This window comes from Myxocyprinus asiaticus, chromosome 9, assembly GCF_019703515.2.
Source record: "Myxocyprinus asiaticus isolate MX2 ecotype Aquarium Trade chromosome 9, UBuf_Myxa_2, whole genome shotgun sequence".
In the NCBI taxonomy this organism is placed as follows: Eukaryota; Metazoa; Chordata; class Actinopteri; order Cypriniformes; family Catostomidae; genus Myxocyprinus; species Myxocyprinus asiaticus.
Window position 1 is genome coordinate 9,591,436 of NC_059352.1, and position 17,553 is coordinate 9,608,988.

General features: G+C 36.5%; 1 protein-coding gene across 3 annotated transcripts in view; it reads left to right on the forward strand.

Moving 5' to 3' along the window:
* The window catches only part of LOC127446037 (rap1 GTPase-activating protein 1-like), a 78,207-nt gene that overhangs the window by 48,620 nt on the left and 12,034 nt on the right, over window positions 1-17,553 (forward strand). For all 3 annotated transcript variants that reach the window (XM_051706647.1, XM_051706648.1, XM_051706650.1), the window contains 11 exons: window positions 1,236-1,339; window positions 4,790-4,868; window positions 5,296-5,349; window positions 5,450-5,533; window positions 5,622-5,722; window positions 6,178-6,307; window positions 10,610-10,765; window positions 11,083-11,154; window positions 12,283-12,369; window positions 12,480-12,620; window positions 16,455-16,586. In XM_051706647.1, coding sequence (XP_051562607.1) covers window positions 1,236-1,339; window positions 4,790-4,868; window positions 5,296-5,349; window positions 5,450-5,533; window positions 5,622-5,722; window positions 6,178-6,307; window positions 10,610-10,765; window positions 11,083-11,154; window positions 12,283-12,369; window positions 12,480-12,620; window positions 16,455-16,586 — 1,140 coding nt within the window. The remainder of the gene's footprint in view (window positions 1-1,235; window positions 1,340-4,789; window positions 4,869-5,295; window positions 5,350-5,449; window positions 5,534-5,621; window positions 5,723-6,177; window positions 6,308-10,609; window positions 10,766-11,082; window positions 11,155-12,282; window positions 12,370-12,479; window positions 12,621-16,454; window positions 16,587-17,553) is intronic.

The window sequence follows — 17,553 nt, forward strand, 5'->3', positions numbered from 1 at the left end:
CTTTGCTTTTGTGACCAGAACAGTGATATTTTGAAATGTACCTATTTCCAATGAGAAAACGGGCGAATTTGTATCTTTTCGTCCACATAAAGTCAGAAAAAACAACATATGAATCCTTCTTTATCTGTGGTCCGAAAAAGACACCGGCTTTGACCTTTGCCTCAGACAGCTTAGGGAAGAAGTCTTGATGGTACTTGAAGGCTGCCGACTCCTTTATCTATAGCTCTGACAAATTGTTTCATAAGGCCCAATTTGATGTGCAGTGGTGGCATCAGCATCTTCTGTGGGTCCACCAGTGGCTCCCACTTGACGTTGTTCCTCCCAACAGAGAACTCGGTCCGCTGTGGCCAGTCCCACCTGTGGTAGTAAGCCTTGATGTCCCTGCTGTCCCAAAGGCAAAGATAGCAGGGAAACTTGGTAAATCGCCTTGGAGACCCATCAGGAATGCCACCATTTTGAAGTCTCCTATGACCTCCCAGCCGTACTCATCATATTTCAAGGCCTCCAGCAAGGTCTTGATGCTGTTGTATTCCTCTTTGAGTTGCATCGAGTGAGCCAGGGGAAGAGACGGGTACTTGTTACCATTATGGACCAGAACGGCTTTGAATATTACTTTAGTGTAAATACATGTTAATTTAGATTCATTTGTTGTTTTTTTCTGACTTTATGTGAACGAAAAGACACTAATTCGCCCGTTTTCTCATTGGAAATAGGTACATTTCAAAATATCACAGTCCTGGTCACAAAAGCAAAGTTTGTAGGGAATAATAGCCATTTTCTATACTTTTGAGGCATAAGCAATTAGGAAATAACACTTACTACCCAGGAACAGAAAAAATAAAAACAAATTGTTACACAGTGTTATTATAGTGTGTCATATTACCAAAAAAGAAAAAAAGAACATGGTGAGAAACTGAAAGACAATTTATTGAATTCATTATTATCAGGTTTTGTTTACCTTGGCCAGCTTAGCTATTACTGTGTTTTTGAATGGTTAAAAATGATTAATTGACAAAATAACACAAAGATAGTTAAACTTAAAAACACTCCTTTATAGAATATGTGAATGTGGTTTTTGTTGCTTTTTTGCCAATATTGTTATCTTTTTGTTCCACAACAGTAATAATACACAATACAGTATACTAGCTGTGTCTCAGGGTCAGAGTGCGTTCATGATTCTATATTAATGCAGAGAGTCTTTCAGAGGGTTTAAATGTGGAAAAAACTTCCCACAGGAGCACTTTAATTATTACTCATTGGACAGCGTCCTTGGCCACCTGGTCTTCTCCATGAAGTATGATGTGATTGGAGACCAGGAGCACCTTCGACTGTTGCTTAGGTACTTCATGCATACACACTCACATTCACAACCCTTGGTTATGAGAATTTCTCAGGTCACACTTCACTTCAAAATTAAGACATTATATTTTATATAAAGATAATGAAGCCTGATGTTGGACTATTAAGGTTTTTTGCATTATGACAGTAGTCTCATTACAATTAAGCACATTTTCCACAAAATTCTCATTACCGTAATGCATCTGGACATATTATTATACGTTTTTTTATTTTATTTTTTATTCCCATTATTTTCAATGGTGATTCTTATTATATTTTCATTATTGTAATAAAGCAATTAAAAAAATATTTTAATGCGATAATTTAAAAAATTGAAATCATCATAGGAGGATACAATAAATACTGGTACTATGTGATGTATAAATAAATATATCACAATTATATAATATAGTGTGTGTGTGTATACAGCGTATGCATATACAGTTTATATATATATACAGTTGTGCTCAAAAGTTTGCATACCCTTGGAGAATTGGTAATATAGGTACCATTTTTAAAGAAAACATGAGTGATCAGGTAAAACACATTTCTTTTATTTCTTATGGGATTCATATTCAACTGTAGGTTATAACAGAATGGCACAATCATAAAACAAAACATGGCAACAATGAAAAAAATGAAATGACCCCTGTTCAAAAGTCTGCATACCCTTAGTTCTTAATACTGTATATTGCCCCCTTTAGCATCAATGACAGTGTGCAGTCTTTTGTAATAGTTGTCTATGAGGCCCCAATTTCTTGCAGGTGGTATAGCTGCCCATTCGTCTTGGCAAAATGCCTCCAGGTCATGCAAAGTCTTTGGTCGTCTTGCATGAACCACACGTTTGAAATCTCCCCAGAGTGGCTCGATGATATTAAGGTCAGGAGACTGTGATGGCCACTCCAGAACCTTCACCTTTATCTGATGTAAGCACTGAAGGGTCAACTTGGCCTTGTGCTTAGGGTAATTGTCATGCTGGAAAGTCCAAGGGCATCCCATGCGCAGCTTTTGTGCAGAAGAATGCAAATTGTCATTTTCGTCTTGCCATCAGTTTTCACAAGATTCCCCATGCCTTTAGAGCTCTCACACACCCAAAACATCAGTAAGCCACCACCATGCTTCACAGTGGGGATGGTATTATTTTCACTATAGGCCTTGTTGACCCCTCTCCAAACAAAGCTCTATTTTGGTCTCGTCACTCCAAATTATAGTGTGCCAGAAGCTGTGAGGCGTGTCAAGGTGTTGTCGGGCATATTGTAACCGGGCTTTTTTGTGGCATTGACACAGTAAAGGCTTCTTTCTGGCAACTCGACCATGCAGCTCATTTTTGTTCAAGTATCGTCGTATTGTGCTCCTTGAATCAACCACACCATCTTTTTCCAGAGCAGCCTGTATTTCTGCTGAGGTTACCTGTGGGTTTTTCTTTGTATCCCGAACAATTCTTCTGGCAGTTGTGGCTGAAATCTTTCTTGGTCTACCTGACCTTGGCTTGGTATCAAGAGATCCCCGAATTTTCCACTTCTTAATAAGTGATTGAACAGAACTGACTGGCATTTTCAAGGCTTTGGATATCTTTTTATATCCTTTTCCATCTTTATAAAGTTCCATTACCTTGTTACGCAGGTCTTTTGACAGTTCTTTTCTGCTCCCCATGGCTCAGTATCTAGCCTGCACAGCGCATCCACGTGAGAGCTAACAAACACATTGACTATTTATACACAAACACTAACTGCAATTTAAAAAGCCACAGGTATGGGAAATTAACCTTTAATTGCCATTTAAACCTGTGTGTGTCACCTTGTGTGTTTGCCAAACATTCAAGGGTATGTAAACTTTTGATCAGGGCCATTTGGGTGATTTCTGTTATTATTATGATTTAAAAAGGAGTCAAACAACTATGTGACGATAAATGGCTTCATATGATCACTATCCTTAAATAAAAGACTAAAAAATAAAAAAAAGTTTTTTTACATGATCAGTCATATTTTCAAAATCAGTGCCACAATTTCACAATTTCTGCCAGGGTATGCAAACTTTTGAGCACAACTGTATATATATATATATATATATATATATATATATATATATATATATATCTGTGTGTGTGTGTGTATATATATATACACACACACACACACACACACACACACACACTATATAATTGTGATACATTTATTTATACATCACATAGTACCAGTATTTATGGGTGTTTGTTTCTTTAATTTTAAACAATTTCATGTCCCGTGGTAAATTTTATTAAAGCAAACTTTTCTTTTTTTCTTCTTTTTTTTTTTTTTTTTTTTTTTTTTGTTATATGAAGATTACATTAAAACCAACTTTTGTCATTTTTACCATGCCTTTGTCATTCATTTTTGGTACTTTTCAAATGCCTTTTATGTATATCTTCATTTGTTTTAGCCTGACCTATACACAGACTTTCAACATTATTCTTTGAAAGTTTCAGTATTTATTGTGTAAAAATGTAAGACAGAGTTGGAGATTTTTATTTAAAAAATGCTAAAAATGTCATTTCCATCAGTGTCATTTCCACCACAGGATTCAATACAGAATTTGAGATGTGCTGAAAATGACACTGTGGTAGAAATTTTCATGACTTTCAGAAAAAAAAAAAAACATGACAAAAATAACAAATCTCCTACTATGCTAAAAGTGCCCAATCTCAGTAAATTAATCCTTGAAATTTGGGAGAAAATAGGCTTAGTTGTCATAAAATAAAAAATATATTATCTCACTGCCAAAAATCTTTGCTCTAAAAATAGGCTTCATTTTCTTTACCTATAATGTAATTCTGTATATCTCTTTTTTTTTAAATTTGGGGTGAAATGACCTGCACATTTCAAAATCATCATCTTTGTAGGCACCTTCTTTTTTAAGAAACCTTTGATTCCACCCTCTTACATTTTTAGCTCTTCCTCATTTTTGAAGCTGTTCTGACTTAAGTGCTATGCAGTGGGAACACAAGAACAGTATCCATTCTTTATAACCCAAAAGTTGTCTTGAAGCACTTTAATGATGAGGCAAGGAATGAGAGAGGGTTTATGTGTCAGAAAGAAAGTGGGAGGTTGATCTGCAAAGCCTTTGTTTTATAAACGGAGATTCTTCAGGGGCTCTTTGAGTGTTCTGTGTCAGCTGTAAGATAATTGACGAGCACCTGTGAATGCTGCAGTGATTCATATTGCTTCATATAACAACCAATTATATCTCTCGCTTTGCCCTTTCACTGCTATATATCAGGGAGAGAATGTGTTTGTGATGTAGGGTTGATGTCAGTTCAGGTCTAGTTGGGTGTTATGTTATGCGCTCTGAAGAGTTTGTAATGAAGGAATCAGGGTACAACACTGATGCCTTCCACATGTTTGTTACAAAGCAGTTATGCAATGCATCATGCATGACAAAAGCATTCTGTGAATCTTATGTATTTTAATTCTAGGTCGAAGTTTAAAACACTCCATGATGTGATACCAATTTCATGTCTGACAGAGTTCCCCAATGTTGTCCAGATGGCCAAGGTAGGACATCAACATACAGTAAATGGATGAACAGATCAGATTTTAATGGTTCATCTATAATAGGAGGCCAGATATTTCTAATATAACACAATAAAATAATTGCAAGAGTTCAAGATGAAAATTCTGTCATCATTTACTCACCCTTATGTTTCAAACCTTGACATTCTTCCACAAAGAAACACAAAAGGAGATTTTAGGCAGAATGAACAGGCCACTCTATACCATACACTAAAAAGTGAATAGATTACAGGGGCTTTCGAGCACCTTAAAAATCATAAATATATTCCAGTTCTTTCTAACATCTCCATTTGTGTTCCACGGATGAAAGAAAGTCTGTGTTTGGAATGAGGGTGAGTCAGTGATGACAACATTTTTATTTTGAGGTGAACTATCACTTCAAATTACTGTCATTTTCTATCTTTTTAAGCTTGTCTGTGAAGAGGTGAATGTGGACCGATTTTATCCAGTCTTATACCCAAAGGTAAATTGATACTACAGGAACATAAATTATTTAACAAATCCTATAATTATCAAAGACTGTCATTATAATACACTGACTCTAATTTGCACACCGCTTCAAGGCATCTAGACTCATTGTGACCTTTGATGAGCACGTCATCAACAACAATTTCAAGTTTGGAGTTGTCTACCAGAAATTTGCTCAGGTCAGATTTTCAGTTTCCCATTTTCCTGATTAATATGATGTCTAATATTTATAAAGTGTGGACTTATCAGAATTTTTATCTTCCACAGACAACAGAAGAGGAACTTTTTGGAAACAGTGAGGAAAGTCCAGCCTTTGTTGAGTTTTTGGAGTTCTTGGGAGAGAAGGTTGAACTTCATGACTTTAAAGGGTATGATGCTCTTAAAAAAAAAAAAAAAAAAAAAAAAAATTATTTTGATTTACCCAAGAAAGACATTTTCTTAGATCTACATACATACTGAACCTGAAACAACCTTTCTATTAACCAACCGTATTTTAGGGTTAGGTTTAGTGTTAGGGCTGTAGTATCTTCTCATTTTATTACCTTATAATTTCAGTGTGTCTTTAGAAGAGCAACGGTTCTTCATAACAGATGGATGTCAATTGACAAAATTTTATGTGTTTTTGCTTGTCCTATTGGTGGCACTGCCCTGACAGTTGACAAATGTCAGGTCAGGGAAAGCATTAATAGTATAATTCAAAGCTATTGAGACTTGTGTATTTGCAGAACAAAAATGGGCGTTTCCCAGTCAGTGGGTGTTTTCAAACCGGGATGGGCTTTTTCAGACCTATACTTCAAGCTGTTGGCCTTGTTTCATAATACAGGTTTCGTGGTGGCTTGGATGTGACACACGGCCAGACAGGAACGGAGTCAGTCTACCACAACTTCCACAACAAAGAGATCATGTTCCATGTGTCCACTAAACTGCCATACACCGAAGGGGATTCCCAGCAGGTAATATGGCCTTTTCGATTTGACCAAAATACATTTGGTCATCTGTAGACATGGACAAATAGATGGGTACACTTTGGATTAAAAAATGTATATCATGTTAACCATAAAAAGTGGCCTCAGTTTTGGGTATATAACCAGTCGGAACCCTCTAGAGATGCTTGGCCTGTGTGCTATAACTGTATGCTCTGTTAATTAGCAAGCAAACTATGCCACACAGTGCAAAAAGGCAGATCCTGGAAAGCCATCTGTTGTCATGCATGTTGCATCACCAGAAAGAAAACATCACCAAGGGGTTTCAGCATGGACTGCCCTTGGGTATGTTGGCCACTGAAACGCACCGTCTTCAATATGGCGCCATAAAGTCCAGAGCTAACATATGGCTTCATACTCATCACCTGCTGCAATTTAGTAGCTATTGTATGAAAAAAAATGCAGTGTTTTATGAGAGCTAGTATAGCAAAATTCTGATGGACACCAGAACAGACTCCTAGCTCAGAACAGTTTCCAGCCAGGGTTCATACAGCTATACATACCTTTATGATAAACACAAGCAGTTCCCCGTTTGAATTAAAAGTCTATGTTTTGTTTTTCATGAGAGTATTGTCTAATATGTATTTATGAGCAAGCTGTGCAGATGAGCAAATGAACAGTTCAAGTGAGGAAATCTAATCAGATAAACCTTTGAAGTGGGAGATAAAATTGACACTGTACAATAGTCTTAATGTAATACTGTTTTGTTTCAATGTTAAACGTATAAAAAGTATAAATGTAACTATTGTTTTGCATTTCAGGGCTTTCACTGTGTTGACACTGTTGGTGTATTGAAATTAGAGACACATAAATCAGATTGCAATATGTGTTATGTTGTGATCAAAGTGTTACTGTTGCGGGACTTTAGTAATGTCATACAGTGCATCCGGAAAGTATTCACAGCGCTTCACTTTCTCCACATTTTGTTATGTTACAGCCTTATTCCAAAATGGATTAAATTCATTATTTTCCTCAAAATTCTACAAACAATACCTCATAATGACAACGTGAAAGAAGTTTGTTTGAAATCTTTGCAAATTTATTAAAAATAAAAAACGAAGAAAAAAAAAATCACATGTACATAAGTATTCACAGCCTTTGCCATGACACTCAAAATTGAGCTCAGGTGCATCCTGTTTCCACTGATCATCCTTGAGATGTTTCTACAACTTGATTGGAGTCCACCTGTGGTAAATTCAATTGATTGGACATGATTTGGAAAGGCACACACCTGTCTATGTAAGGTCCCACAGTTAACAGTGTATGTCAGAGCACAAACCAAGCCATGAAGTCCAAGGAATTGTCTGTAGACCTCCGAGACAGGATTGTGTCGAGGCTCAGATCTGGGGAAGGTTACAGAAAAATTTCTGCAGCATTGAAGGTCCCAGTGAGCACAGTGGCCTCCATCATCCATAAATGGAAGAAGTTTGGAACCACCAGGACTCTTCCTAGAGCTGGCCATCTGGCCAAACTGAGCAATCGGGGGAGAAGGGCCTTAGTCAGGGAGGTGACCAAGAACCCAATGGTCACTCTGACAGAGCTCCAGCATTTCTCTGTGGAGAGAGGAGAACCTTCCAGAAGAACAACCATCTCTGCAGCACTCCACCAATCAGGCCTGAATGGTAGAGTGGCCAGATGGAAGCCACTCCTCAGTAAAAGGCACATGACAGCCCGCCTGGAGTTTGCCAAAAGGCACCTGAAGGACTCTCAGACCATGAGAAACAAAGATTGAACTCTTTGGCCTGAATGGCAAGCGTCATGTCTGGAGGAAACCAGGCACCACTCATCACCTGGCCAATACCATCCCTACAGTGAATTATGGTGGTGGCAGCATCATGCTGTGGGGATGTTTTTCAGCGGCAGGAACTGGGAGACTAGTCAGGATCGAGGGAAAGATGAATGCAGCAATGTACAGAGACATCCTTGATGAAAACCTGCTCCAGAGCGCTCTGGACCTCAGACTGGGGCGAAGGTTCATCTTCCAACAGGACAACGACCCTAAGCACACAGCCAAGATAACAAAGGAGTGGCTCCGGGACAACTCTGTGAATGTCCTTGAGTGGCCCAGCCAGAGCCCAGACTTGAGCCCGATTGAACATCTCTGGAGAGATCTGAAAATGGCTGTGCACCGACGCTCCCCATCCAACCTGATGGAGCTTGAGAGGTCCTGCAAAGAAGAATGGGAGAAACTGCCCAAAAATAGGTGTGCCAAGCTTGTAGCATCATGCTCAAAAGGACTTGAGGCTGTAAAAGGTGCTTCAACAAAGTATTGAGCAAAGGCTGTGAATACTTATGTACATGTGATTTTTTTTTTTTTCCTTTGTTTTTTATTTTTAATAAATTTGCAAAGATTTCAAACAAACTTCTTTCATGTTGTCATTATGGGGTTTTGTTTGTAGAATTTTGAGGAAAATAATGAATTTAATCCATTTTGGAATAAGGCTGTAACATAACAAAATGTGGAAAAAGTGAAGTGCTGTAAATACTTTCCGGATGCACTGTAACTTTAGTAAACTACAGTATCTGTGTTCGAAATGAAGTGAATGTCCAGGTCATATTTCACCCCAAATAATCAAAAGAAAATAATAAGTAATTATAATTTGCATAATGAAAATTAAGAATTGCATTGTCGCGTTATTTTTATGACAATTAAGCCAATTTTACCCCAATTCTCAGTACTGTGTAGTAAAATAATAATAATAATAATAATAATAATATTCTCATTTAATGCAGATATATGTTAATATAACATAAAATAAAATATAAGTTATTTAAATGATAAACTATATATACATTGTGGAAATATTTCCTGTGCAGAGAATAATTTATGCTGATTTTAATGAAAAAAAAAAAAAAAAAAATTATAACTGCATTGCACTGAAAATCTTAATGGACTAAAAATAGGTTCCATTTTCTCTCCATGCTTAATAAAATTAGTTTTTCTTTGAGGTTTTGGGGTGAGAAAAAAACCCCATTAGAAAAACCCATTAGTTTTCTTGTTTAATACAGCCTATGTTTTTGGTCAAAACTAATGGTGGAAAGTAATTAAATATATGCTAATGCATCTCTTAACCCTTAAATGCATGGTAATTTTTCCAAACACTCTTACATATTCAAGTCTTTAGAGACCCGGCACTTATATCTATCAAAAATGGATGTACAAAATGCCCAGATAATGTAAAATTGTAAAAATATTTTCAAGACAATTAGAAAACAATAAAATAAAGTATATTTTTATATATTTTGATGTTTTATTTATCATAAATTAAAGAGATAATGCAACAAATCAGGACAAATCTAAAACAGGATTCATTATTTTCACACTGAAATTTCATGAGTTGCAACTGGCTGGCAAACACATATTGAGCTACACATAACACATAATCTCCACATGTAATGTATGTGAAACTTCTGTGTATCTTATGTGTATTTTCTCAGGCACTTATTAAGTCTAAATAGATGTACAACTTACATTATTTCAGTAGTACACCCAAATGGCAATAGTCATATCATACTTCATGTTTACTTAAATGTTGTTTCTTCATCAAGTAGCAATGTCAAATGTAAATCAAGTCAATCACTGAAACATCAGTGCCACCTTGAGTAAGAAATAACATGTATATTATGTATGTGTACATGCATATAAAGTACTGATAATTCACCATTGTTGATAGTTCATTGTTGCACAGAAAGTCAACATGATGTAGTTCTTATTTGTATGAATGTAGTACTCATTTCTCTTCTAATACACAAAGAAATAGATATCCTGAGATAGTAAACTTAAATAGATACGCAATAACAATACAAATTATAATTTATGGTGTGGGAAAAAAACAACAAAAAACAACACTCTTTCAGACCCTATACAGTTTGGGGACTTAAGCCATTATAAAAAAAAATGTGTGTGTCACACTATTAATAAGAGAGAGACTGAGGAATACTAAAAAGGTGTGGGCATAACTCCAAAAAACAAATGTTGAACAGGGGGTGGAATGAGGTCCCAGGTCTCTAAAGACCTGAGGTATGCATTTAAGGGTTAAACTGATATTTAGAATTTCAAAAACTGGGCCTCTTTCAGTTCAGGTTTCTTTTCACGCTGTTCTTTTCAAAAGTAGTAAATCGTGAACCAATTGTGCAGACATTACCAGCAGCTTCCTCTTATAGTACACAGTTCTGTTGTTTTCTATCAGTTCATTCATCCCTCAAGCATCTTATTACCCTGATGAAAAAGTTTAATAGAGAAAAACATATGCTGTTGTGACTTATTTTCAGCTTCAAAGGAAGAGGCATATAGGAAATGACATTGTGGCTATTGTGTTCCAAGAAGAAAACACACCATTTGTACCAGATATGATTGCATCAAACTTCCTACATGCTTACGTGGTGGTGCAAGTTGAGAATGCCTGCACAGAAAATGTCCTCTACAAGGTAATAAGCACATCCTTTTTTAATTATTCAGATAAGCCATGGATTATGTGGATCAAGTCTTTGTTCTGTGCACTTCACATACCCATTTTGAGTAACTGTGTTGACTCACTTCTGGCGTAGGGCTATTTTGTTGGTTCCATTGTTGAATCAATCAAAAAACACATACTTAAGTGCTGGTGATTCAGTCTTGAAAACTGTTCCACATTGTTATATGAGTCAGTTTAGGCTTATTTAACATAATTCTAGAAACTTTGAGATTAGATTTGTTTTAAAACTTTCCTAATATCTAACATATATTTCCTTTTGTGTTATTGTAGGTATCTGTTACTGCAAGAGATGATGTGCCTTTCTTTGGACCTGCCCTTCCAGACCCAGCTATCTTCAAGAAGGTACACAGTTTAAACATACAATGGGCAATTTATGCAAAACCTGATGATCCACGTTATTCCAGCATGATTTGAGTACGTTCCAAAGGGCATCTTGAGTGCTTCAATGGAAGCAACAAAATCTGACCTTTCGTACAAAGGAGTTAACATTGACAATGTCACAAATTTGCTTACTTGATTAGTGACCTAGAAATAGTGCAGAACTGTAAATGCTACTCATTTTACAACATACTGTAACTTTTCTTTGATTTAAATGTTTGAAAATCGTAACACTTTGTTTATAAATAAATTGTATAAAGTAGACTATGAATTGCAGGTTTTCACCCCACTACGTGTTTAGTATTTGGTATTTTTACATTTATATTGTGTCTAAATAACTTTTTAACCAAAAAGTGAAGTTGATAAAGTGAAAACAGAGTTAAAGGTGCTGTAAGCAATTTTAGCCTTTCTACTTCCACGAGACTGCGCTGTTGAATTAGCCATGCCCCTCTTTCCAAAACCCTGTACTCCAAAGATACCAAATGAGCTTTACTGAGACCGACATCTTGCAGAAACGGTTGTTGAAAACAACAGCTGCAAAATAGCGCCCTCAACTGACAACTGTTATGAGCAGTATGGTATAAAAATGGCATTAAGCCTCAGTGATTCGCTGCAACTACAATACTATGAGAACGTGCAAAATTATTGACAGGTTGAAAACGTCACAGACCATGGCCGCGGACACGTTTTTGTTTGCTGTTTACAGAGTCTAGAGCTGTCACAGAGAGTGTGAAATCTCAGGACACTTATTTAAATAATATCTTTCAGGGAGTAGGAAAATTTTTTGCATACCTTTCCATGTAAAATTCGCTTACAGCACCTAAAGCAATAAGCCACCAGAGACTGTGAGTTACACGAGATTTTACAATGGTTAAGAGGTGTTTTTAGGCACAGCCTGGAGAAAATCCCCTTCACCGTGGTAAAACTGTAATGCACAGTCTGCCATGGTTTATTGATTGATATATGGTCACGTGTCTGTGTATCAACCATTTTACAATGACTTTAAACAAGGCTCATCCAATCAGATTTCACAGTCTGAAGTATCTGTTTTATAAACCTAATTTTTTTCTCTATTTATTGTGTTTTGTCAAGAGTCCAGAGTTTCACGAGTTCCTCTTGACCAAACTGATCAATGCTGAGTATTCCTGCTATAAAGCGGAGAAGTTTGCCAAGCTGGAGGTGAGAATGGAACAACTGTGTGTGTGTGTGTGTGTGTGTGTGTGTGTATGTGTATGTTTGTGTTGAAGCATCTGCATGCATAATACATTGAAAGGTTTTTATTTCTCCAGGAGAGAACACGTTCTGCTCTGTTGGAGACATTGTATGAGGAGATTCATATGAAGAGTCAGTCCATGATGGGTCTGGGAGGAGATGACGACAAACTGGAGAATGGAGGTGGCGGGGGAGGTGGCTTTTTTGAGTCTTTCAAGGTAGCTCATTAAACTCTCTTTAAAGGAAAAGTTCACCCAAAAAATACAATTATGTCATTATTTTAATATTTTTTAAGAATGTTGCAACATCTGATAGTGCCTTACTTTAAAGCTTAAAAAAGCACCCAAAAGTGTCATAAAACTATTCCATGCAACTCATGCATCATATTCTAAAGTCTTCTGAAGTCATACAATCACTTTTTATGATGAACAGACTGAAAGTCGTTATTCACTCTCAAATCAAATATGACGACAAGTCAATAACATCAAACTTCATTGGTTCTTGCCAATCTAGTGAGTAAATGTCATGATATCATGACACAAGAACAATGAGGTTTAATGTTATTGACATGTCGCCATATTTGATTTGGGCTCTGCATACATGAGTTGATCAGTGATTAAACATTGAACCATCTCTGCATTTATTTACATGAATTAAGTACAAAATTGCCTTTTTGTATAACAAAACAGTCACAAAACATGATCCCAGTGTGTTCCCAAATCATAGTACATCAAATAGGATGTCAGAAGTGTCCAGATTATGTAGGAATGATAAAGTACTGCATACTGCACAGTATACAGTGGCAAGAAAAAGTATGTGAACCCTTTGGAATTACATGCATTTATGTATAAATTTGTCTTAAAATCTGGTTAGATCTTCATCTATGTTACAATAATGAACAACCACAATCTGTTTAAATTAATTGCACACATTGTTATACTGTTCTTGTAAATATTGAATACATCATTCAAACATTCACAGTGTAGGTTGTAAAAAGTATGTGAACCCTAGGCTAATGACATCAACAAAAGATAATTAGAGTCAGGAGTTGGCAAACCTAGCATCCAGTTAATGAAATGACATTGGAGGTGTGGGTTAGAGCTACTTTGACTTATTTTAAGTTTGCTATTCACAAGATGCATCTGCTGACGTGGACTATGCCTCGCAAAAAAGAGATCCAAGAAGACTTGCATTTAAGAAATTTTGCTTTGCATAAAGCTGGAAAGGGTAACTAAGTTATCTCGAAGAGTTTAGATATTCATCTTTCCACAGTTAGACAAACTGTCTATAAATGGAGACGATTTAGTACTGTGGTACTCTCTCTAGAAGTGGCCGTCCAGCCAAGATGACTTCGCAGAATGCTCAATGAGGTAAAAAGAACTCTAGAGTGACAGCTAGAGACTTGAAGGAATCATTGAAACTGGTTAACATCTCTGTTCATGAGTCTACGGAAAACATTAAACAGGCATGGTGTCCGTTGGTAGGAGACCACGAAGGAAGCTGCTGCTTTCCAACAAAAACATTGCTGCGCGCCTGAAGTAGAAACTAAGGTTGAATTGTTTGGGAAGAACACACAGCACTATGTATGTCATAACAAGGGCACCGCATACAAACATTAAAACATCATCCCAACAGTGAAATACTGTGGAGGGAGCATCATTATTTTGGGCTGCTTTGGATGCCTGGACCGCATGCCATAATGGAAAAATGAATTCCCAATTTTATCAAGATATCCTACAGGATAATGTCTTGGTTGCTGTGTGCAAGCTGAAGCTCAGTAGAAGTTGGGTGGTGCAGCAGGACAATGACCCTAAACATCGAAGTAAATGGCTTCAAAAAAAGAAAATCCACCTTTTAGAGTGGCCCAATCAGAGAGCAGACCTTAACCCAGTAGAGATGCTGTGGAATGACCTCAAGAGAGCCATTCACACCAGACATCCTAATAATATGGCTGAGCTGAAGCAGTTCTGTAAGGAAGAATGGTCCAAAATTCATTCTGAACGTTTTGCAGGAAAACTGCAGCTACTGGAAATGCTTTGTTGAGGTTATTGCTGCCAAAGGGGATTAACCAGTTACTAATCCAAGGGTTCCCTTACTTTTTTTCACAGCATTGTGAATGTTTAATGGGATGTGTTCAATAAAGACATGAAAGATAAGATAATTGTTTGTGTGTTGTTAGCTTAAGCACATTTGAAGTTTGTCTATACTTGTGACTTTGATGAAGATGAGATCACATTTTATGACCAATTAATGCAGAAAATCAGCTTATTCCAAAAGGTTCACTTACATTTTCTTGCCACTGTATAGTGTACAGTGATCTGAAAAAGTATTTGCCCCTTCCTGATTTCTAATCTAAAGAATGCTAAATTGTTTTAGATCTTCAAACGAGATATAACTTAAAACAAAGGCAACCTGAGTAAACACAAAATACAGTTTTCAAATATATATATATATATATATATATATATATATATATATATATGACCAGATGTTCTCCTTTAGAATTTTCTGGTAGAGAGCAGAATTCATGTTTCCCTTAATTATTGCAAGTCGCCATGGCCCTGAAGCAGCAAAGCATCCCCACACCATCATACTACCACCGCCATGCTTGACCGTAGGTATGATGTTCTTTTTGTGGAATTCTGTGTTTGATTTACGCCAGACGTAACAAACCCCCGTCTTCCAAACAGTTCCACTTTTGACTCTTCAGTCCACAGAACATTCCCCCGAAAGGTTTGAGGATCATCAAGGTGTGTTTTGGCAAAATTCAGATGAGCCTTTATGTTCTTCTGGGTTAGCAGTGGTTTTCACCTCGCCACTCTTCCATGGATGGCATATTTGGCCAGTGTCTTTCTGATAGTGGAGTCATTAGTGACCTTTATTGATGCAAGAGAGGCCTGCAGTTCCTTGGATGTTGTCCTTGGCTTTTTTGTGACTTCCTGTATGAGTCATCGCTGTGCTCTTGGAGGAATTTTGGAAGGTCGGCCTCTTCTGGGAAGGTTCACTACTGTGCCAAGTTTTCTCCATTTGGACATAATGGCTCTCACTGGGGTTATTTGGAGTCCCAGAGCCTTTGAAATAGCTTTGCAACCCTTCCCAGACTGATGTATTTCAATCACCATTTTCCTCATAATTTCTGGAATTTCTTTCGACCTTGGCATGGTGTGGTACTGGGTGAGACCTTTTAGCCAACTTCATGCTGCTGAAAAAGTTCTATTTAGGTGTTGATTTGATTGAACAGGGCTGGCAGTAATCTGGCCTGGGTGTGTGTAGTCCATCTGAACCCCATTATGAATGCAGTTTCAGATTTGGGGATTTAGTAACTAAGGGGGCAAATACTTTTTCACATATGCCCCAAACTTTTTTTGCTTCAATAAATAACATTATCATTTAAAAACGATATTTTCTCTTTGCTCAGATTGCCTTTGTTTTCTGTTAGATTTTGTTAGAATTTTTGAAACTGTTTAGTATGAGATATACACAAAAACAGAAGAAATCAGGATGGGGGCAAATAATTTTTCACAGCAATGTATACTGCCTACAATTAAAAAATAAAATGGACTGTGGAAAGGAAAAATATGTTCAAATAAACATTTCAAACAATACAATACTATATTGTTGTCACACAACTTTACATTGCATATTTAATTTAGGAAATTGCTTCAAGTTAATTTGATAGTACATAGTACATTAAAGTACATTTATTTTGCATTTTTAATTCATTTTTGTAAAAAACATTTGTCAGTTTGTTCAAATAATAAAGCAAAAAGATATTAAAAATCACAAAATACCACTTCATTATGCCACTCTGGAAATGGAAAGTCAAGTTGAGCACATTATGGGATACAGAATTCCATGCAAAATGCTCTCGTTTTATAATGCACATTTCCGTAAATGTACAGTAGTAGGTCTGTATATTCTTAGTGTATAGAAAATTTGCCCTCTTCCTGTCCCTCAAATTTAGTTTATAACCTTCCTTTTTCATATGAGCAGCTCTAGAGTGCCATCTAGTGTTGTTGCAGTGATTTCATTTATTGTTTTCTTCTTTGCAGCGAGTAATCCGCAATAGAAGTCAGTCTATGGATGCTATGGGCCTCAGTAATAAGAAACCACACAGTGTTTCCACAAGCCACAGTGGAAGCTTTACACACAACCCTCCAGACACCCCAAAAACAACTGGCATTGTGAGTATGAATGTCCTTCTAGCTATCAGTGGATCTACAATTGTTAAAAACCCAGTGAAAACGCTTGACAGGTGCAGTTTGCTTTCCTCTGTTTGATATATTACCTTTTATTAATTTAGACAGTACATTTTAATGGGCTTGTCCCTTTATTGTCCCCCTCCTTTTTTTTTTTTCTTTTTTTTTTTTACATCACAGCCATGAACCACAATTTAATACTTGCTAGTTAGTTTGCATGTGTTATTAGGGGAAGGGACTTTCTCATTCTAGAGAGAATTGGATTGGACAAAAATCTGTATAGTGAAGGATGTCATCAATATTTCAGTCAATTTTTCAGTAAGATAAAAACTGTACATTTGAAATTTTAGAAGTATACTAGGGCTGCAACTAACGATTATTTTGATAATTGATAAATCTTCGATTATTTCTTCGATTAATCAGATAAATAACTACATGTCCTGTATTTTATTACAAAAATAGTTTTAAGAAACAGATATGATAAAGGGCGTAAGGATTTGGTTTGCTTTACTGTACTGAATGATTCTATACTCTCACAAAACTTTGAACAAAGCCTGAATCATGAATAGTTATGTTTGATTTTTATCATTATAACTTCAGGACATATGCAAAACAGTTCTTTTCCTTTACATGTAAAACTTAAAAAGTACTGTTAATTAAAGAGTAAAATGATACATCAGAGATGGAGTGGGACAGAAAAAAATCAGCCCAGCAGAGGGCAATGGTGACACAAACAGTTTTGTGAAATACCTGGAAATACGCACCTGATTTTGTATTCATAACATGTATACATTATAAAACAAAAAATAGCAGTAAAATGTAAGTGATGTGTTTGAGAGAAACAACTCTCAAGCGCATCAAACACCACACGCCCTCTATCAACGCACCTGATGCAGCAACCGCTCCACATTAAACTGTATGCTTACTATGATCTTCTTTGAAATGTTTATAA